The following is a 21,029-nucleotide window of genomic DNA, read 5'->3' as shown; positions in this document are numbered from 1 at the left end:
CTTTAAAGGAAAGAATGGAAGGTTGCCAGCACAGTTCAGATGTAGTCAGCTGAAAGCCCTGTTTATCTTCTTAGCAGCCGAGGGACTGAACCTGGTCTGCGTGTTTTTCTGGTGACTTTGCAACCTGTTTGTTATTAAAAGCACTGGACCCACAGTGAAAGAGAATCCTTAACACTTGCTAATTTTCTTGGAGGCCTAACACATGAGTCGTGTCAGAGGACAGCTGAGTCCAGTTTGGGTGCTGAGTTTTCTTGCAGTAAAACATCAGTCCGTATGATCTGACGCAACAATCGGAGAGCAAAGCTTATTAGCGGCAGGATTAGAGCTGTTGGTGTGTGGCCAAAGTATTTAAAGCGTTAGTTGGCTTTAAGTTCAGCTTTACTCTCCGGTGGTCTCTGAAATGTGCGGCTGTTTTTAGCTGTGACAGTGACACCGAGTTCTCTTGGGAAAGCTGTATTTGCTGTGTAGCTGGCGTTAGGGTCAGTATTGTAGGAGAGGTTTGTGTGGCAGGATTAATGTCGGCAGCATCGGACCCCGGCGGCTTTAAAGCAGTGCAAAAAAGAAAAAAAAAAGGGTGATGATTTAGAAATAGCTTAGGTCACATCTATACTGTGACCATCAGTTATTCTGTACTGCTCTAGTAACCCTGAGTGGAGTTTTTCCCTCTCTGGGAAAACCATTTCACAGAGTTGGGGCTGCAGCTGCCTCAGGCTGTGTGTGTTGGTTTTCATAGGATACCCTTCCCAGAAGGAGGAGCTTATCTAGGACATTCATTTAATGTTTGCACTATACCATTGCAGTAGTATGTAGTAGTCAATGGTCAGGGAGGTTTCTCTGAGCAAAGAGCAGTAGTGTAAGTCTTTCTGTCATGCACAAACTGAAGGCAGCATTTGCATTATGTGCTGGTGTTTCTTTGGTGTGGAAGGATGAGGAATGTGTGACTTCTATTACAGAATAGTTTCATAGAATGGTTTGGGTTGGAAGGGACCTTAAAGATCATCTCGTTCCAACCCCCAGCTATTCTTCAACTTTAATGAAGCAGTAACGGAGTTAAATATCAGAACATAGAAAATGGCTTGTGTTTGAGGAAATGAGACATCTCGGTGGTGGAAAAATTGGCATTTCTTAATGCTTGAACATCCAGATTATATCTATGAAGATGTCGATGCAAGAAACTGTTGGCAGTCTTCTCGTGGGAGGGGTTGGGAATATGTATTCCATGTAAATGCTGTTATCTTTCTTGACAAGCATCTAGAAAAGTTTCTTTGTCACTGAAATCATTTACTTTTGGCCAAGGAAATAATTTTATGTGAGTTCCAGTGTTGGACTGAATGAGTGTAAATGGTTTATGACTCCAAAGAACTCTTTTCTTTGTGTGCTGCCTTTAGGTGGGCAATACCGAGGAACCAGATGAGATGCCGTTGCCAGACTCTGAGAGCGTGTATGTTATTCCTGGAAGTGTTTTGCTATGGAAGATAACCCCACGACCTCCAAATTCAGCGCAGGTCAGCTGTGATTTTGCTTATTGCAAGTGTGTGCTATCTGTGCGTTCTGTGCGTTCAACACAAAGCAAATCCATTTGTTGTCTTTTTCATTAACTTCCCTGGAAGTGTTCAGGAACAGGTTGGATGGGGCTCTGAGCAACCTGCTCTAGTGGGAGGTGTCCCTGCCCATGGCAGGGGGGTTGGAACTGGATGATCTTTAAGGTCCCTTCCAACCCAAACCATTCTATGATTAGCAAGTCCGCATTTGCCTGTTTCTTGCAACAAACTTTCCTGCTACAATTGTAGCTCGATAATGTGGAGTTGGAGGAATAACTGCCCCAGGCATGACTCCAGAGTTAGTGGAATTTCTCTGGAAAATGGGATGTAGCTAGGAGTATGGGAGATTTCCCTGCCTCTTTTCTCCACCCTGCTCCCTACCCTGAGGCACCTACCTTGTGAGAAACCTCTTCTGAGGAGCTTTATTAGAGGACAGGCACTTCCTAGGAGACAAAGCCTCTGTAGCATGAGTTGGTGTGTGCAGGGCTGTGGAGCTGGAGAGCCAATGGGCAGAGGACAAGGGTGCAACTGGAAAGACAAAGAATTGGAACAAAGAAAAGGTGTCCTCAGTGGGTTAATCAAGGGGGGAATCTCTCTACGGAGATAGGGAAAATACCAGTAGGACTGGAAAAAGAAGATAAGACAGAAATAGCGCACTGGGTAATTGGATGCTGGCCTGGTTACACAGGAGCACCAAGGATCACCTACACTCTGCCTAACAGTGAGGTTTTGCTGGTATCTTGAGTATTCCTATCTTGAGAGGTTAAATAATGAAAAGGCACTCAGATGTTTGGTTTTAGACAGCAGTGTATCTTGTGTATTAAGACTGGCAGCCTGAGACATCGTAAAGTCACCTTTTGTCTTTGTCTCTGAATTTCAGATGTATAATTTTACTAGCTTTGCTATGGCTTTGAATGAGCTGGACAAAGAAATGGAGAGTGTCATTCCCAAAACTGACTGCCGGCTACGACCAGATATCAGAGCCATGGAAAACGGAGAAATAGGTAACTGCAGTTTTTGGCAAAGGTGTTTTTATTTATTGTTAAAACTGAGGCACTGGGAAAAATTAAATTTCACATTCAAGTTGTTAGATGAACTGTTAGAGTAAGTAGGTACCCATAAAGATATATTCCTTTATGCTGCAAAGCTGTATCTCTTTAATGCAGCCTTCTGCAGGTTGTGGTATGCTTCTGGTGAAAGGTATCTCACCCACCTGTACTAGGGCTGATTGGGGTGGAGTTAATTTTCTTCACAGCAGCCCATATATACGGTGCTGTGTTTTAGGTTGGTGACCAAAGCAGTACTGATAACACATCAGTGTGTTCAGCAATAGCTAAAAAAATTTGCACAGTGTTAAGGCCTTTTCTGTTTCTGGAGTGGACAAGAGGCTGGAAGGGGACGCAGGCAGGAGACCTGACCCAGACTGACCAAAGAGATGTTCCATACCATGTAACATCATGCTCAGTAATAAGTCGTGTGTGTCAAGGGGAAGTAGCTGTTGCTTGGAGACTGACTGGATACAGGTCTACTGGTGGAAGGTAGAAAGTAATTGCCTTTGCATCACTTTTTCCTCCTTTTTTCTTTCCCTTCGCTTATTAAACTGTCTTTACCTTAACCCATGATGATTTTTTTGCGTTTGCTCTTTGATTCCCTCCCCTAATCCACTGGGGTGGATGGGAGCGAACAAGTGGCTTGTGAGTGCTTAGATCCTGGCCAGGAACCCACCACACCACCTACTTGCTTATGTTCTTCCATATAAGCAAGAATCTGAAACTTCATGATGTGATGCTTTTTATTTAGCTTTAGGCCCTCTGCTGTGCTCCATAGTCAAGCCCTGTACTTAGAAACTAGTCTAAGGAACAAGCTCTGAGGACTAAAATGAAGTATTTGCAAACTTTTCTGTTTCCTTCAGCCGGTGCAAAAGGAATATTTTCTGAGTTCTGAGAAATGCAGTTAGAACTATTTAAGTCAAACTGCAATGCCAAAAAATGCACTTGATGCAAAATCATTCTTCACTGGGAGCTGAATGCTGCTGTTGTCCTAAAATAGTGAATTAGAAATACATTATGAGACTTTCAGTGAGTAGAAAATAGTGTGCTTTTTGGAAACCTCATAGAGATTGTTACAGTAGATGCCATAGAGTGAAAAGTGTCTTTTTGTCTGCTGACATGTGACTTGGTGTTGAATACTTTGATACGGTGTGGAACAGCTTTTCCCTGGCCTTCTTTTACTCCTTTTCTTTCCTTTGGCATTTTGTGAACTGAAGTAGGATGGCCAGGTTTGTAGACTAAAAGCATGGGGGCTCTTGCTTTCTCTGGATTGCGAGGTGATTGGGGTAAGTTGTGTAACTTCTGATTCAGTTTGACCTGCGTAACAATGCAGTGACTGTGACTAGTTCTGATAAATAGTCCGAGATCTAGGTATGAAAAACAGGCATAACACAGTGCAGTTGTGCACTTTATTTCTCAGAAGCTGATACCCACTTCTTTGAGGCTTTTAAAAAAGCAGATCAGTGAGTTCCCACAGCCAGACTTCCCTGCCTGTACCATTCTTCTGTGGCCAGCAGGATGGACACGCTTGGTTCATAGTATTTTCGGTAATTTGTCTGTCTAAACATGAAGTGCAAATAACTACGCTGTCAGCAACAGACTATATGCCTTAACTGTACTAGTTTGTCTAGCAGATAGACTGGGAATATGCAGCATGTTAGTAGCTGGCAGGGTAACTGGACAGTCTTCCAAAAATGATTTTCTCAAATTTTTCTAAGATGTTATGGAATGCTTTTAGAGGATTCAAATATGAAAGAGATCACCTTTCACCTAATCTGCTTCTTAGCCTGACTAATTCCTCAGACCTTCAGACCATCCTTTCTGCCAAACACAAGCAACTGTTCTGCTTGTTTAGGACCATGACCCGTGCTACCTTAGTGAATTAACAAAACAGTGAAGGGTTGCTGCAGAGAGACAATTCTTCGTGGTTTAGAAATGATAATTCCAAACCCTTTTTGATCAGGAGCTAAGCACTTGTAACAACTTAACCCAAACCTTAACAAGAAGCAGGTGGCCAGACTTTTGAAATAAATCCAGCATACCTTAGTTAGTTTACTTACTGAAATAAATTCTAGGTATGCCACTTCCTCTGGCTCTTATTTGCTGTCACATAAGCACATTTTTCAGGGTCCTCAGGCCATGGATAAACATGCAGTTAGCAGTCCTCAAGACTGGAATTCCATTGGCTGATCTTATGCCACAGTTGGCTTGACTTTGTGCTTAGAATAATCCCAGAAGTTCTTATGTGGAAAGCTTTTTAAGTGGACAACTTTTACTACTTTCCTTATTTATTTGCTGGTCAGATGGAGTAACGTCCCTGTCTTTTATATTACACTTTGAAGTCTTCTGTATTTTTATTTGTGTATTTTTATTCCTTCAAGATCTAGCTAGTGAAGAAAAGAAGAGGCTAGAAGAAAAACAAAGGACTGCCCGCAAAAATCGTTCAAAGTCAGAGGAAGACTGGAAGACGAGGTCAGTGTGCTTACCTCTGCGGGGGGATTTATGAAAAGGTTTTGAACATTCAGGTTAACTGCCAGTCCGTGCTGGTGATGTGCACTGTCATGTCAGCATGAAGAGCTGACATCATCATCATCATCAGGTCTGGTGGTGCCACTGTTGTATTTGCAGACCGGGTCCCTGCAGGTTGTAGCTCTTCCAGAAAGCAGCATCAGGCTTGGTCTCGGTTCCTTCCCTCTCGCTGCTCGCACATCCGTATTCAAGTACAAACCCTGTTGTCTTTTCTGAGCAGCTCTTGGTTCTGACATGAAAAAGATGTTGCCACCGATAGCTGCCTGTAGGGACTGTTGTCACTGATTAATTTATAATTGCCTCACATTTGCATGCTTGGCCAAAGGGAGGAGGAAACGCTTCCTCCAGTGAACTTGATAGCTTATTGCCCGTGCCTTCTCAGATCAGTTGCTGGGAACACTGTATTGCCACTGCATACGGCTACTCTCAAAGGTGGTGAAATGACTTAATCACCCAGATACCCAAGTCATTGTGTCCTTTCTGAGAGGCTTACTAACTACACAAGTTAGAAGAGCTAAGGAAGAAGTTAGTTCACAAGGGATCTGCCAGAATGTTTGGGGTTTTTTTGGGTGGGTTGGTTTTTTTCGGGTTTTTTTGTACTATAAGATGAGAGGGATCAGTTGGGAGCTCTTGTACCCAAGCTGAGTAGAAACTGTGAAAACATGACCAGATGAGTCTAGTTTGATCATACACAGTCTACTTGAAAGACAGTAATAAATTGGTGGTCTGTTCACAGGAAAAAAAAAAAAGGTAGGGCTAAACTCTAAAAGTAAGCAAGCTTCATCTCTTCCCTATTAAGTAGCTATTAATACACCCAGACTCTGTGGATTATGTAGCTTTCAAATGTCTGTTTGTAACTATAAATCACTTTTTTCTTTTTTTCAAATGAAGTCACCCATCATCCCAGAGTCCCAGGTTTGGACATGTCTGCCTTTGTCTTTTTCCTGTGCCTGCTCTCCTGAAGTGTTTGGGTTGGTTTGCCCTAAGACTGGTGGAAAATAACATCTTTGTGATGCTTCCAAGTAACCATGTTAAGTGCTGGACAGCCTTGCGCCTTCCTCTTCCTTTCCTGAATTCGGAGTGGTTCTAGCTCTCAAAGCAAGGGATAGTTATATTGTGTCCTTCCAGGTGTCTGAAGTAGCTTAAGTTATAGCTCCAGGCACCTCAGGTTGGTACTGGGAACTGGGGAATTCCCAGGGGGCAGCTCAGAGCAGTGGTTTTTGGGGTGCGTGGTTAGTGCAGAACCAGTCACAAGGTTCTTCAGCTGCCGTTGTGCAGGTGCTGTAGACCTTTAAGAACTCTTTGTTCTCCAGGATGTTTCTAAAGCTTTGGCAGAAAATTCCTAGTGTCTGATCTCTCTAGCAGGAATGCCAAGTGTGACATGACTGCCTCCAAATGATGAATGTAAAGTGTGTAGGAAGAGTTGTGCTTTGAGGGGAAAAAGATGCGTACTGTGCAGGGAAACTCTCTGATCTGTCCCCAGAAGGTCAACTCTAGGTCTTAATCTGCAGTGTAATATAAACTCTGATGTAAACTGCTGCAATTTCCTTGCCACAGAAAAGCAGGCTTCTTACTTTGTCTAGTAGAGTTCCTCCCGGGTAAGACAATTCTCCAAAGTGCCTAGTGATTTATTTTTTTTTTAATTATTTTGAATCCACTTTAGAAGTGGGGTCTTGGTGTTCCTGAAGAAGTGATTCATGTTGAACGCTTAATGTTTCAGAGACTGACCAGTAGGCTTGAGTAATCCTGGTTCAGTTCCAAAACACAGCAGTGGTCTGCTGCTTTTGGTGAAAATCGGTCCCTTCCTTCTGCTGTCACTTCCCTGGCAGAATTATTAGACTGCTTTGCATCTCCTGTGTCTCTCAAACTTAGTTCTTCTCATCGCCTTTTCTCTTCCTATTGAAGTAGGTGGCCCCTGGAGGAGGGGCACATTGTCCTGACTGGTGTAAGTGTGGAGGAGACTCTAGTGAGGTATTGGGTGGCAGAATTCCTCAATGTGAGAGGTGAGGTAACTGTGCTTATGGCCCTGCCTCTTGGCAAATGCTGGGCTTTGGGCTCTGAAATGAGAAAGCCTTCTGTCCTCTGCTGACTTCAGCTCACTTCCCCAGGGGAGCAGGAGAACCACTGCAGTGTCCAACTGTTCAGTTTGCCGCCGTGAAGACGGCACGAGGCGTTTCTTCCCATGGGTGTATCAAACCTTTTGAAGCCAAGCACGACCTGCCCTGTTAGCTGCCCTGCTCCGTAACGTGGCCGTGCCGTGCTGGTGGCCTTTATGCTTTTGCTTTTTGAAGAGAGCAAGTCGTATTTGGTCTGAATGGGCTTTAGTTTCTGTTGTGAAACCTTACGGTACCCTAGAGGGGAAGAGCTGAGTTGAAGCGGGCTGCCTTGCACATGCATGGGTTACTTGGGTGAGTGTGTTCCCTGCAGTGAGGCATATAAAATAAATGGCTTTTGTGGCTGTTGAGGAGGTGAAAGGAATCTGTGGAGCGTATTAACCACAGAAACAGCTTCTGGCCAGCTGACCTGAGCCACAAACGCAGCTTGGCAAAATACAAGAAGTTAAAATGCTGAGGTCTGGTGCTGTGTGTGCTGTTGAGGCAGAAAATGCAGCAGCGGGGCCCAGGGAGAAAGTGGCATTTGTAACAGGCTGGGAATGGGTTTGGGAGAGGAAGAAAGACTTCTGTGCCGTGGGGATTTGAGAGGGTTGTACTCACCACTGGAAGGTGCGTGCCAGCAGTAGGGCCTTGTAAGTGCACCTTATTTTACAGACAGGTATCTTTTTAGTGATTATCTACACAGGTGTAATGTGTGTGCGTGTGTGTGTGTATGCACAGTGCCTCCAGGTTAGGAAGGAGAGGGCAGAAAGAAGGTGCTTCTTTCAGTGATCCCATCAACACCCACCTTAGCCAAAGCCTGCAGGTAACTCCCTGCAGCCAGAACCCACTCTCTGGCTGTTCCAATTAGCTCCCCAGTGCTCCCAGCGTAACGCAACACAGTTTAGTTGTAATAAGCCAGGATTTTTCCTGTAGCCTGTGGGTGCGATGTACATCTCCACTGAGGGGAGCTGGTGCACTCGTTCTGAGTTAACAAAGCTTTAAAAAAATACAAGGGGAAATCTAGATCCTGGAGAAATAACGTTTTTCTGTTTTCAGGACTGCAGTGCTTGCGGTGTTTACGTGTCTTGCACAAACTGTTATGCCCCTGCATGCAAAAGGGACTGTTCACAACTGCTTTGAAGTAAAACTGCACCTGCCCTTTTTTTTTGCGATAGTCTTGACTATTTCAAGTGGCAAAATAGTGGTGTCAGTAATGTCACCCAGGAGACACGGAAGCGGTGTGGCAAATGGGGAGATCTGGCCACTGAAGAGGACTTTAAATTCACTTATGATTTAAAACCCAAAAGGGCTCCTTGCAATCACAGTAATTACTTTGAACAGTAAATTGCTGAAGGTGCAGCAAAGCAGTTCTGAACTTCCATCAAAGCGTTGTGTTAAATACCTTCACTGACATGCTCTGTTTCCTTGCAGATGGTTCCACCAAGGCCCCAATCCCTACACTGGTACGCAGGACTGGCTTTATTCTGGCAACTACTGGGACAGAAACTACTTTAATTTGCCTGATATTTATTAAAACGCAATAAGGAGCCTGTGACTGATGATACAAATTAAGTCTTAATCTGTTTTAATGTTTTCCCTTGTTTTACTTATCTCCTGAAACAAACTGACATGTTATCAAACAGAATATTCAGCATCTCCAGGGTAAATCTGGTGGTCCATGATCTGCGGTCCCAGAAGTAGGGGAGTAATTTCTCTGGCTGATGGTGGGTCCTGTGTGGACAAAGTTAAGTGGCCACGGTTTCCAGCTGCCCCGTTTGCTGAATACACCTATATTAGGTTGTGGTGTATGAGGAACAGAAGCCCTTCGGCTCTGCTGTGAATACTTTCTTTCGTAGAGAACATCGGCACAAGGAAAACCGGTTTTATTTATTGTGACATGGGAATGTTTAAAAGCACACACAGTAATGGCAATATTCTGTTCTTAAATGAAGAAGGGTGTGTCACTTTTGTAAAGATGTAATTTTTCATAAAGTGACTTTTACTGAAGTAACTCCCTTAAATCCTGAGCTCTGGTCGGAGATTCCAGAAGCCTTCCCATCTCTGGAGCATTAATGCAGTCGTTTAAGCTGGTGACATTACTCAGAGGTATTTATTCAATGTTTTGTGCAGTGTGTTTTGAATTTTGCTCTCCTGTTTTGCTACCAACCTTATGGTTTAAGGAATTAAGAGCCATTTAAATATCTACAGATTCGATTTGAACTGCACACTAGTAACAGGTTTTAAAAGAATCTGTCTCATGCACTAGAAGTTCTGGTGCCCAGCACCACTGTAAAAAGGCAAGAACCTGATCAGTCCGGGACCTGGTGGGACGTGGTGGGGTGGGGTGGGACAGGACCTGTGTCTGTACTGTGCAAACTCCCTGGGAGGAAGTCTTGTGCATTTCAAAGGTAGTAGAGCACCTCAGTGAGGCCTCCTGTGCACAGCTGCGTTACCCCTTTTCGGTGGGGTGCATTCAATCTTAGAGTGTAAGTTTATATTGAACTGTGTACAGAGCTTCTAGAGGGCAAGCTGCTCTTTGTACAATATTTTAACTGCTGTCTGGAGGTTAGTGTTAATCGGATAATTTAATTGCTACTAAATAAAGGCTTCAAAACTTCTTGCATCTAGTCTAAAGTGAGTGGTGTTCGATAGTGCTGACCCCCTTGGAGCAAACCTACTCCAAAAGCTGCTGCCGTGAGGTTGCGTGGTGGGCTTCCATCTGCGCCAGGGACCTCCCGTCCCCACTGCAGGAACAGGGTGTGGGTGGCTGGGGAGCCAAGAGCTTTCTCCTGCAGGGAGGCTGCTGCTCTGGCCTCGAGGGTGGACTACTGAAACTGTGAGGAAGGCAATGAGACGCCTTCCGTTTTTATTCTGGGCACTACTAGAGTTACCCAGGGAGCGATGCTGAGGCATAGATAAGGGACAAGCCTTTTCTTGGGCAGCCTTTCATGCGAGGGCCCCATTCTCACAGTGAGCAGGAGATGCAGCAGAAGACCCGCGCTATCTCTTGGAAGCCTCAAGCCTCTGCCCCGGCCAGCGTTTCTTCCAGCCAGTCTGAATTCCCATGCAACTTCAAGTGGCTTCTGGAACAGGTAGGAGCAGTCTGTCCTCCTTGAGGAGGTCACACAGCACTGAACACTCAGTGCCACACAAAACAAAGCATTTGGTTCCTGCCCGCCCGGGTTCAAGAGGTGGGAAAGCCTACACAGCAGCAACATTTCTTCTTTTGTTCTTCTGTTTCATAAGAACAGATGTATTATTTTTTTCTAGACCTATACTTCAAGAGCCTGGCGTATTTAAGTGACCCTACCTGTAGTTGTGAAACCTCTAAAGCAAAGGAAAGGTACTTTTTCTTAACCCCCTCCTTGATGCGTATCCTCAGCTGCCCTCCTCAAGGAACCTGTGGTTTGAAGGAATGGCCCATCCGTGAGAAGAGCTCCTTCCTCTAGTTGAACACATGACTGTCCTCTTGCTCCTGAGGTTTGTGTGCAGTTCATTCCTAAAGCATAACCCCAGCGGTACCGACTACGCCTGGTCCCACTGACTTCACTGGGGTCACCTGTCACCACCGTTGGGACTTACACCTATTCCATGTCAGCACCCAGAAGAACCTGGCCACTCTTCAGCGAAGCAGCTGCAGCAGATGTGTCTCAGCCCTCATAATTCACAGAGAGGTAAGGGTGAGGGTGCTGCGCTGTCCCAGGGAAGTGTAAAACCCATGGGGATGCAGTGCTAATTAATGGCCTTTTTGGGAACACTTACATTAAGTTATTTGATTTATTACAATGTAAACTCCATTCCTCCTGAACTCTTCCTGAAGCCCATACAGCATCTCTTCTCAACCTGTTTAAAAAAAAAAAATAACATGAGCTCAGTAGAAAGTGTGCAGCGAGGACTACTTTAATTGCTACCTAAATGCACTCTAAGGAGGGCATTTTGCTCCATCCTGAGTGTTACACAAATGCTGGAAGTTCAGGCTCCAGCCATAAAGCTGTGTATAAATGTGAGAGTAAAAACTTGGTTAGACTAAAACCAGAGCAAGATTAGTACTACTAATTGCAAAGTGTAAATGAGCGGAGATATTGGGTCTCTTACGTATGACAAGTAGCTTAACCACTGGTCTTAAACCTTATTTTATTTTGAAAAGAGTTAAATTAAGCTTTTAGAGGCATCTCCCTGTGCAAGATCCATGCAAGAAGCAAACTTCTTCATGACCCTGCCCTGGGAATAGGGCCTAATTCTCTAGTTCCCTGTCCTGTGGGTAACTTTCATAGAATGGGGTGGAAGGGACCTTAAAGATCATTGAGTTCTACCCCATCTGCCATGGGCAGGGACACCTCCCACCAGACCAGGTTGCTCAAAGCCCCATCCAGCCTGGCCTGGAACACTTCCAGGGATGGGGCATCCACAGCTTCTCTGGGCAACCTCAAAGTAAATAATTTCTTCCTAATATCTAGTCTAAATCTGCCTTCTTTCAGTTTAAAACCTTCACTCTTTTTATCAGAGTGTGGAGCAATAGGACAGAGTCCTTCTCCACCTCTCCTGTAGGCCCCCTTCAGGTACTGGAAGGCTGCTATTGCTTTACGTCTCCCTGGAGCCTTCTCTTCTCCAGGCTGAACCACCCCAGCTCTCTCAGCCTGTCCTCACAGCAGAGGTGCTCCATCCCTCTGATCATCTTTGTGGCCCTCTGCTGGACCTGTTCCAACAGGTCCATGCCCTTCCTGTGCTGAGGACTCCAGAGCTGGACACAGTACTCCAGGTGGGGTCTCACCAGAGCACTTATACCTGTGTGGTTATCAGCAGCTGGTGAGCCTTGTCTTTGCAGACATCACATCATCCAGAGGGATGGCAACCAAGCAAACATCGGGTAGGCAGGGCTCAGCCCTGGTTTCCTCTGCGGGGTTAGGACTGGGGCCTGCCATATCCGTCTCCTCAGCAGCTGGCCTGGCGACTGGGACTGGCACCGTAACGTATCTCCTCCTGGCGCCTGCACCTTGCTGTTCAAAGACAGCCTGGCCAGGAGTGGGTTCCCAGTCCTGCGCGTTCAGGATGTTAGAGCCCACTAAAATGAAAGGTGGAGCATTTTCCCTCTTGCTGTCTTCTTGCAGCACATAAACAGGAGCGGATACTTGTGACAGCTGACCACACTGTTGACTTCCCCCCCTGGACAGACGGGGGGTTCCCTGGCAATAAGAAACACCAGCTCCAGCAGGAAGGGATGGTTGTGATTTTTGACCTTGTCTCAAGTCAGTTAGGCAATAGAGGGTCCACACATTAGAAAGTGGTGGTGGCTGTCCTGCTTCTCCGGATGTCGTGGCTACAAAGATAAAAGTAAGAGTGCTGGTATCAGGAGCACTGAATTCCAAGTCGCACTGTAAATCCTTACCTCTAACACAAACATACCCAGCCTGGAGAAAGCAAGCACCTTGGAGAAGGGAGCCGGGGCAGCAAACACCCTTTGGTATGTGGCTGACAAACACCTGCAGCCTAGAAAAAGTTAAGCAGTTTATGGCCAGTGCTCTGGCTTTGCTTATGGCCAGGCTCTTCTGGGGAACCACGTGTCCGGTATTTCTGAAACTGAAGTTTGTCAAACTCCCCTAAAAGTATAAGGTTCCGGTATTTCTGAAACTGAAGTTTGTCAAAGTCCCCTAAAAGTATAAGTTTTTGTTGTTTTTTGCGGGTTTTTTTGTTTGTTTTTTTTTTTTTTTTAAAGAGCCAATCTGAATGTACACATCTGCCAAACCTGAGCTCTCCTCTACAAAAGGCTTTGCTGAGACCTCACAGCTGCACACACTTCTAGGGCCTGGGACAGGGCTGGGACAGATTCTGTAGTACCAAGGAGGCTCGGGGCAGGGACCTCCACCCTGGAGGGTTTGTCCAGCTGGGCAAGGGAGGAGCTGGGCACAGGTCACCAGAGGGGAGAGGTGCTGGTGAGGGCCTCACCAAGAAAGATGAGCACCAGCTCCCATGCTGCTGGTGGAACTGATGACCAGTGCTCAGCCCGCTCAGCCCAGCTGCAGAAACTCACCAAGCTCACGACAGCACAGGCAACCACCACCATTTTTTTTTCCTAAATGGAAAATCTCCTAGGTCAGTGCTGGAATATGAGACCTTTCAGGGGAGGAGAGTTAAAACTAGGGCTCCGACTAGTCACCTCTTCAGCCACAGGGCACGTGTGTGACATCTTAGGTCCCTAGCACCTGCTTCAGAAAAACATGGCTTGTTTTGAGCAAGACCATTTGGCATCAATGGGCACCTTCCCATCACTTTTATCTGCACATTTGCCCCCAGGATTCCTGCCCAAAGCCAGCCACATCTCTTGGAACAGACGGCAGGGAGGTCCAACACGTGCACTGGGGCCAAGCAGACAGCATTGGTACAGCAGTAGTTTAGAAATCATCTCTCCCCCTGTGTGGCACTGACATAGGTGCTTTTCCATTTAGGGACCACCCCTGAAGCTGTAGAGCTGGAAGCTGAAACAGGAAGATGGCAGAGACCCAGGCTTTCTTACCTGACCAGACATAAACTTGCTCAGTTGATTCCACTTGTGCTGGAGATCCTGCTCTCTCAGGATGGCACACTGAGGCATCTGCGTGAAGACCTATGGCTGTAGCACTTGAGCCCTGGCCTGCAGCTAAAGGCTGCTTGGTCTTTAACAGACAAGCTGTTTGGCCTACAAAGGGAATGATGATTTTCTGTGGAAACTGCTCTACATATGATGCAACCTCTGTACCCTTGTAAGGTAGAAACTCTGCACTCATAATTGGCTCACCATCCCACTGCAGTTTTACAGCCTTAATGGCTGAGGTGGCCTCAGCTTCGTTGCAGAAAGGCACAGCCTGCAGTGGATCTTTAAGAGCAGGTGATGGTGGTCCTGATGGTGCTGGTTCTTTCCACAAGGTGACCATGGAACCTTGATCTAGGTCATTTGTTGAAACATCAGCCTGGCTGTCTGAGGGCCCTAGTTCTCCAGCAATGGAGGACTGACTCCACGCTCCTGGTTGTGACCTAACAGCCTCTACAGAAGCCTCAGCTGCTGGGACAGCAGAAGCATCTTCGGCAGCACCTTCTCCTGGTGCCAATTCATTCTCTGAGGTCTGAGAGTCTTCTTGAAGAGTCTGCACGCTGGTTGCCACATCCCTCACAGAATAAAAAGAGCCAGTGTTACCTAGCACGTGGGCAGCAAGCTGGGTAGCCTCAGCGGGGACGTACACCAGTTCAGGTCCCTCAGGGGATGCAGATCTAGCAGATCCAGGGGGGAAATTGCTTTCTGCAATGAAACTGGCGTTTGATGGGTGTTGAGTTACTTTGGAGCTATACTGAATTTCAGGTTCTTTAAGGAGCTGGTCTTCCTCTGTGTCGGTACACTTGTCCTTTCGCTTGTGCTCCTCAGAAAACAAAGTATCTGTGTGCTCTGTTGTCTTCTCTTCCAGTCCCTCACTCGCATTTTCTGCAAGGTAAAAAAAACACATAATGGCAATACAAGAGCAACTGTTTCCATTTAAATAAAATTAAGAGTGATTTCAGCACCAACTCAATTAGATGCTCTACAGCACGTTTATGAGGCTTGCAGAGATGGGATAATTTCAGGAGGGGGTTTGCTGCTTGCCTATCAATAAGGGAAAAAAAAAATATCAGAGAGCACTGGTACCACTTCACAACCCAGGAAGCTTTAACTGTGTTCCTGATCCTGCAGTGATGGCTACGTTCTTATCTGCTGCCCACAAACATTGCTAAACTTAAGGGTTAAACTTAAGGGTTAAACTTAAGGGTTTTAACTTAAGGGTTAAAAGATTAAAGCTTTTACATTAAGCACATCTCCAGCTAGAAGACTCCTCTTCTACAGCTCCTCTTTACAACATATCAGAACTCTTTGGATCCATACAAGTTATTTTAGATGCATAGATGGTGACATTTTAGCTTCCTCAAGAATCTTGATTAGTTGAACTAAAAGGTATCCAAGTGAAGAACATGGTAAGACATAAACAAGTTTTAGACAGAGTGAAAAGTGGCTTCTAGATTACTAATAAAGGAACACAAAAGACTATGTGTGGGATCAAAACAGTGTTCCACCACATGGTTAATAAAACCCTCGGCATTGGAAAAAAATGAACAAACCAAGAGGTCTGGTTTCTATCATGATCAGCAAGCGCTGGCCAATATTGTAAAACCAGCACAGGAGCAGAAAAGAAGGCGAGTCTTTGATACATCATCACAGCTCAGCACTGAGCTGTTTTCTCAAGTCACGAACAGATGAGATCAGAAATTACGAGAGAAGCACAACTCAAAGGATGCCAGAGCTAAATCCCCTCTGAAAAAGACATCCCAAGCCAACACAGACCCATTTACAATCCGATGTCAGTACCGGGCAATGCCGCAGAAAAGCAAGGCTCCCTTGCAGCTACGCAGACGAGGCAGCCACCTACGGGTGCACAACCAGTCTCAAAGCCCACAGTGGGGGGGAGACTCCAGAGGAAACCAGAGGGTCAGTTCACAGCCAGGTAAGCAAACCACGGACAGGAATTCAGACAGAAAATTCCTGTCTTTTGCAGCCACTCTCCATCATACTTGAAAAACGGCAGTCAAGCAAAGTCCCCAGTGACCAGACAAAAGGGAATATCGCACACATTTTTAGAAAAGGTAATAAGGAGGACTCCCAGAACTACAGTCCCAGCAGCCTCACCTCTGTGCTTGGTAAGATCATGGTACAGATCCTTCTGGAAGACACGTCAAAACATACAGTACACAGGGAAGTGATTAAAGACAACCAGTGTGGCTTCACCAAGGGCAAATCGTGCCTGACTATTCTAGTGGCCTTCTACAATGGTGTGACAGCATCAATAGACACAGTAAGAGCTACGGATGCCATCTACCTGGACTTCTGTAAGGCCTTTGATACAGTCCCCCACAACATTCTGGCTGCGGAATTGGAGAGAGATGGGTTTGATGGATGGACCATCTGATGGGTAAGGACTTGGCTGGATGGCTGCATCCAAAGGGTTACAGTCAACAGCTCAATGCCCAAGTGGAAACCAATAATGAGTGGTATATCCCTCAAGGGCATGTACTGGGACCAATACTATTTAATACCTTCATCAATGACAGAGTTGAATCAAGTGCTCCCTCAGCAATTCTGTGGATGACACCAAGCTGAGTGGTGCAGTCAATTCACTAGAGGGACAGGATGCCATCCAGAGGGACCTTGACAAGCTCGAGAAGTGGGCTTGTGTAAACCTCATGAAGTTCAATAAGGCCAAGAGAAGTTCAATAAGGCCAGTGCACCTGGGTTGGGGCAATCTCCAGTATCAGAATGGACTGGAGGTAGAACAGATTGAGAGCAGCCTTGCGGGAAAGGACTTGGGGGTACTGGTGGATGAAAAACTGGACACGAGACAGTAACGTGTACTTGCAGCCCACACGGCCAACCATATTCTGGGCTACATCAAAAGAAGTGTGGCCAGCAAGTCAAGGGAGATGGTTGTGCCCCTGTACTCCACTTTGGTGAGACCCCACCTGAAGTACTGCATCCAGCTCTGGGGTCCTCAGCACAGGAAAGGCATAGAACTGTTGAAGTGAGTCCAGAAGGGCCACAGAAATGATCAGAGGGCTGGAGCACCTCTGCTGTAAGGACAGGCTACAAGAGTTGGGGCTGTTCAGCTTAGAGAAGAGAAGGCTCCCTGCAGACCATATTGTGGCCTTTCAGTACTTAAAGGGGGCTTATAAGAAAGATGGAGAAAGACTTTTTACCAATGGCTGCATTGGCAGGATATGGGGAAACAGTTTTAAACTGAAAGAAGATAAATTTAGATTAAATATCAGGATATTTTTATTATTTTTTTTTTTTACAATGAGGGTGGTGAGGCACTGGAACAGGTTGCCCAGGGAAGCTGTGGATGCCCCATCGCTGGAAGTGTTCAAGGTCAGGTTGGACAAGGCTCTGAGCAATCTGATCTAGTGAAAGATGTTCCTGCTCAGGGCAAGGGGGTTGGACTAGATGATTTTTAAAGGTTCCTCCCAACCCAAACCATTCTGTGATTCCACAATTATGCAGAAAATTGCTGTGTGGTATCATTAATGCAACATTTGCAAACGCACCAAAATTCAGCCTTCAGTGACACTTTAAGTAAGTCACACTGCAGCACCCACCAGTCATTTTCACAAAACTGTTTTGAAGTGGTGAAATCTGTAGTAGTTAGCTTTTTTAGAGGAGACCCTAAGCTAGGAATAAGATAGTAGCCCTTTCTGCTCATAGCTGGGGCTTCTCTTCGTTGCTGTGATTACCTTAGTGGACAGCTTTCAATCTATAGACCAAGGCTGTCTTAAGTGCTGGCTGGTTCCAGGGCTACCTGAAACCCACCTTAAGTGGCCTTTTTGACTAAAGGGCATATTCGAAGCTACTGACACTTACAGTGACCAGACAATGGAGACCCAAACCAGTGGGGGAGACGCAAACAGGCTGTGGGCTAGGCCATGCACCCCTATCACTGCTCCCACACATCCTTCAGGTGGCATCATGTATTCCAGCCCTTACATCCAAACCTAGGGAGGGCACTTCCCAAAGGAATCAGCGTCCCACAGAACTAAACTGCCTTTTTAGAAACAAAGAGACACAATATCTATTTGCAAAGAATAGGCGTGAAGTCGCTGTCTGCTTAGCAGGCGATAAATTGCACTACAGTATCTTAAAATTAAAATGATCAAAGGCATCCAGGCTCTCCTCTATACTCAAGGAGAAAGTGCAGCATCCCAGGGGACTAATTCTTCCCACATTAAATAGAAGCAAGTACTTTCTGAAAACGCCCACCTTTTCAACAGCCCAGAACCTCCCGCCCTCTTTCACGTGACCAGATACGGATGGGACGCAGCTCATAAAAAGTGAAAACTATCCACATCCATTCAGGTTGGAACATTGTCTCAAAATATGTTAAAGGAACAAACAGTGACTATCTTACCGCTAACGAACTCAAACTTATGAACCAGTTCTCTTATATCCAGATCTGGATGCCCTGCAAACAGAAGAAGGAACTGAGCTGGAGCAGGACAGCACTCTCCAATAGCTCAGCTCTTCAGATGAAGCACCGGGTAGGAACAAACCTTTTCGAAAGCTGATGAGCTCTTGGAAATAGAGAGCAAAAAACTCAGTAATGTCATTCGGGTTGTTTTCCATGACAGCCTGGCTCACCCCCTCAAGCAGGATCTTGAGGCCACGTGGAACCAGCGTGATCTTCGAAGACTGCATATTGGCCCACTCGAGCTGGCTTATGGTTTCTTGTCTGTGCAAACAGAACCCCTGGGCTGAGCACGTACCCTTCCCCAGCGTGAAGTGTCCAACACCAACTGCAGGATCGCAGCTGCCCATCCCCTGCCAAGCCATCATAACCCTCCTCCATCCCCTCCCCATCACTCCTCTAACTTAGAGGGGGCATTTACCATTTGCAGTGACCAAATCCTTTACTCTCCACTCTGCACCTTTAGGCAGCAGGAGACACGGCCAGGGCAGGCAGCCAACCAGGGAACTGAGATGTGAATTCAAACCCACACCCTGAATCCCTTGTTTTTAAAGATAAAACCCACCAAAGGACCCCCGATGAGCCAGAAAAGCCATTTGCATCCAAGCAAAAAGTTTACCAGATGCTTCTTTGTCCATCCCCCCTCCCTCCTCCTCTTCCATCCCCTCCGGTACTTGCTTGCTCTTGGTCCTGGCCTCCTGCTGTGGCCCCTGATGTCCTCACCCAGCACCCCGGGGCTGTTGACACCCAGTTGGGAAGGCATGATGTCACAGTGCCCATGTGTCATCAGCGTGGCACAGCAGCGCTGAGGTTTGGAGCCAACATTACTGTGCTCCGGTATTACTGTTAATTGGTCAAAAACCATGGGGGGGGAAAGGAGTGGGAGGCAAAACACACAATTACAATTCACACTGAGCAGAGCGCTCTGCAGCCGGGTGATGCTGCCACTTATAGAATGGTTTGGGTTGGAAGGGACCTTAAAGACCAATCGAGTTTCAACCCCCCCTGCCCTGGGGAGGGACACCCCCACCAGACTGGGTTGCTCAAAGCCCCATCAGCAGGGGCTTTCCTCCTGCAATAAACACCTTCTCGGTATCCCACAAGAATCAGTGCATGTAACGGACATGCCCGTCTGAGCACAGCTCTATTTATAATCCTTTTAGTAATATGCTTTAAGATCCAAGTACAGTGCCAGGGCTGCAATTGCTCAGGGCATGCAGCAGAAGGCTGAGCACCCATGGGTGCTGCCTGCCACAGGAAGCGTGAGCACCCCATGAGCTGCTGCGTGTCCCCCCTTCCCGCCCTGCTGTCAAACTCATTCCCACCTTCTGCCACCGTGGACTTGCCTTCAACCAGCTGCACCCACAGCGCAGGCAGAACCCCTCTCAGGACGTGTTTCACCTTTGCCGAAAACACCCGTTTTCCTCCCCAGGAGCAGGCAGCCCAACCAGACGTTTCTTCCCGGCAGAGGAGGAGCGTAACTCTGTGCCCAGTCTCAGGTGAAGGGGATTTCACACCATCCAAGGCTGCAACCTGTGGAAAGCAGAAAGAGGGCAGCCATGTCTCTGCCAGCCCTGGTGGAGCTGGTGGGCGCACAGACCACCCCCGCGGTCACAGCCTGGCCTTTTAAGGGAGGTGACATCCAACACCCAAGGGACTTAAAACCACGTAACAGACTGCAAAATACGGCCCCCGAGAAGCCAGGTTCTGTGGTGACCTCTGGCAGGAGCTCCGAGCGAACGGCTGGGGACTGTAACCTCCTACACCCAAAGAGGAACGAGATCATTCCCGAGTACGGCTCTGTCCATACGGCAGAACCTTACAGCTGCAAGGCCAAAACTGGAAACAAACCCCAACAGCCCCATTAGTAGCATCTGCTTTCCAGTACGTATTTCCAGTGGATACACACAAGATCATTTTCAGTTCAAACAAAACAAGCACAAAAAAAGGTAACTGTATAGTGCTGTATTTTCAAGGTTACCACTGACTGGGTTTCTGAGGATCACATTTCCAGTGGATACACACAAGATCATTTTCTGTTCAAACAAAACAAGCACAAAGAAAGGTAACTGTATAGTGCCGTATTTTCAAGGTTACCACTGACCAGGTTTCTGAGGATCACGAAGGCAGGAAGATCATGGGGGAAGCCACGATCAGGAGTCTGCTGTGGGATAAAAGCTTTTACTCGCCAACAAGGCTACAGATCAATCTTCATCAAAGTTGGAAAGCCATCATCTGCCTACCTGCCCTTGCATTCCTGGATGTCTGCACCTCTGCAGAAACCCGAGGGGAATTCCAGCAGCACTGAAGATTTAAGACTCAAGTATCATTGCTGCTAAAGCGTTTAGACTATCTACAATAGCTTCCTTTAATAAGTAACATATTATTAATAGGTCATTCAAAATTAATAGATTATTATATCACTTTCAAGTTAGTTGAAACATACTGGAAAGTATATTAATGGTAACTCACCACAAAATGCTTCTTCCATTAAAGAATACTTAAAAAGTAATTTCTCATCAAGAAAACTTCTCACAATAGCTCATCAGTCCTGGAGAGTGGCAACACAGACTAGAATATTAAAAAAGTTAAATATGAATATGTTATGACTTACAACATTAGGAAAAATAGCTTTGCTATAGAAAGAATAAGATACACTTCAAGAATATAAATAAAGACTAGAAGATGCATTATTTCTGGAGACAGGATTGTACTCTGAAGTCCAGAGTTCTGCACGGAGAGCATATGGAAGCAACAGGACTTCATGGAGGCATTAAACATACCTGGGTGCAGAGACAGCCACGT

General features: G+C 46.2%; 2 protein-coding genes across 8 annotated transcripts in view; one reads left to right on the top strand and one right to left on the bottom strand.

The window, feature by feature from the left end:
• OSBPL1A (oxysterol binding protein like 1A) overlaps positions 1 to 9,838 on the top strand; it is a 79,653-nt gene extending 69,815 nt beyond the window's left edge. For all 5 annotated transcript variants that reach the window (XM_014936920.1, XM_014936921.1, XM_014936924.1 and 2 more), the window contains 4 exons: positions 1,389 to 1,505; positions 2,422 to 2,545; positions 4,972 to 5,062; positions 8,647 to 9,838. In XM_014936920.1, the coding sequence (XP_014792406.1) occupies positions 1,389 to 1,505; positions 2,422 to 2,545; positions 4,972 to 5,062; positions 8,647 to 8,749 (435 nt within the window). In that variant the 3' untranslated portion in view covers positions 8,750 to 9,838. The remainder of the gene's footprint in view (positions 1 to 1,388; positions 1,506 to 2,421; positions 2,546 to 4,971; positions 5,063 to 8,646) is intronic.
• Positions 9,839 to 11,017: 1,179 nt separating this feature from the next.
• On the bottom strand, positions 11,018 to 18,931 carry CABYR (calcium binding tyrosine-(Y)-phosphorylation regulated). Of its 3 annotated transcripts, XM_014936929.1 has the most exons (7): positions 18,899 to 18,931; positions 18,310 to 18,488; positions 18,168 to 18,221; positions 13,988 to 14,665; positions 13,727 to 13,888; positions 12,001 to 12,532; positions 11,018 to 11,058 (listed from the first exon to the last, which is right to left on the bottom strand). In XM_014936929.1, exons 2-6 carry the CDS (start codon positions 18,452 to 18,454, stop codon positions 12,012 to 12,014), a joined length of 1,560 nt encoding a protein of 519 aa, XP_014792415.1. In that variant the 5' UTR covers positions 18,455 to 18,488; positions 18,899 to 18,931; the 3' UTR covers positions 11,018 to 11,058; positions 12,001 to 12,011. The 3 variants fall into 3 exon arrangements, with proteins under 3 accessions (XP_014792415.1, XP_014792413.1, XP_014792416.1); XM_014936927.1 differs by having other exon boundaries at positions 13,727 to 14,665; XM_014936930.1 differs by lacking the exon at positions 12,001 to 12,532 and having other exon boundaries at positions 11,019 to 11,058; positions 13,727 to 14,665.
• Between the last annotated feature and the right edge of the window lie 2,098 nt (positions 18,932 to 21,029).

This window comes from Calidris pugnax, unplaced genomic scaffold, assembly GCF_001431845.1.
Source record: "Calidris pugnax isolate Ruff unplaced genomic scaffold, ASM143184v1 scaffold51, whole genome shotgun sequence".
In the NCBI taxonomy this organism is placed as follows: domain Eukaryota; kingdom Metazoa; phylum Chordata; class Aves; order Charadriiformes; family Scolopacidae; genus Calidris; species Calidris pugnax.
Note: the sequence above shows the minus strand (reverse complement) of the source record. Positions and strands in the feature narration are given on the sequence as shown.

What these genes read in the sequence shown, in the direction of transcription:
- CABYR (XM_014936927.1), bottom strand. Translation starts at nt 18,454, where the DNA reads ATGCAGTCTTCGAAGATCACGCTGGTTCCACGTGGCCTCAAGATCCTG. An exon ending in GCTCATCAGCTTTCGAAAAG is followed by an intron (nt 18,222 to 18,309) that starts GTTTGTTCCTAC and finishes TTCTGTTTGCAG; the next exon opens with GGCATCCAGATCTGGATATA. An exon ending in GCAAGTTTATGTCTGGTCAG is followed by an intron (nt 12,533 to 13,726) that starts GTAAGAAAGCCT and finishes TTATCTTTGTAG; the next exon opens with CCACGACATCCGGAGAAGCA.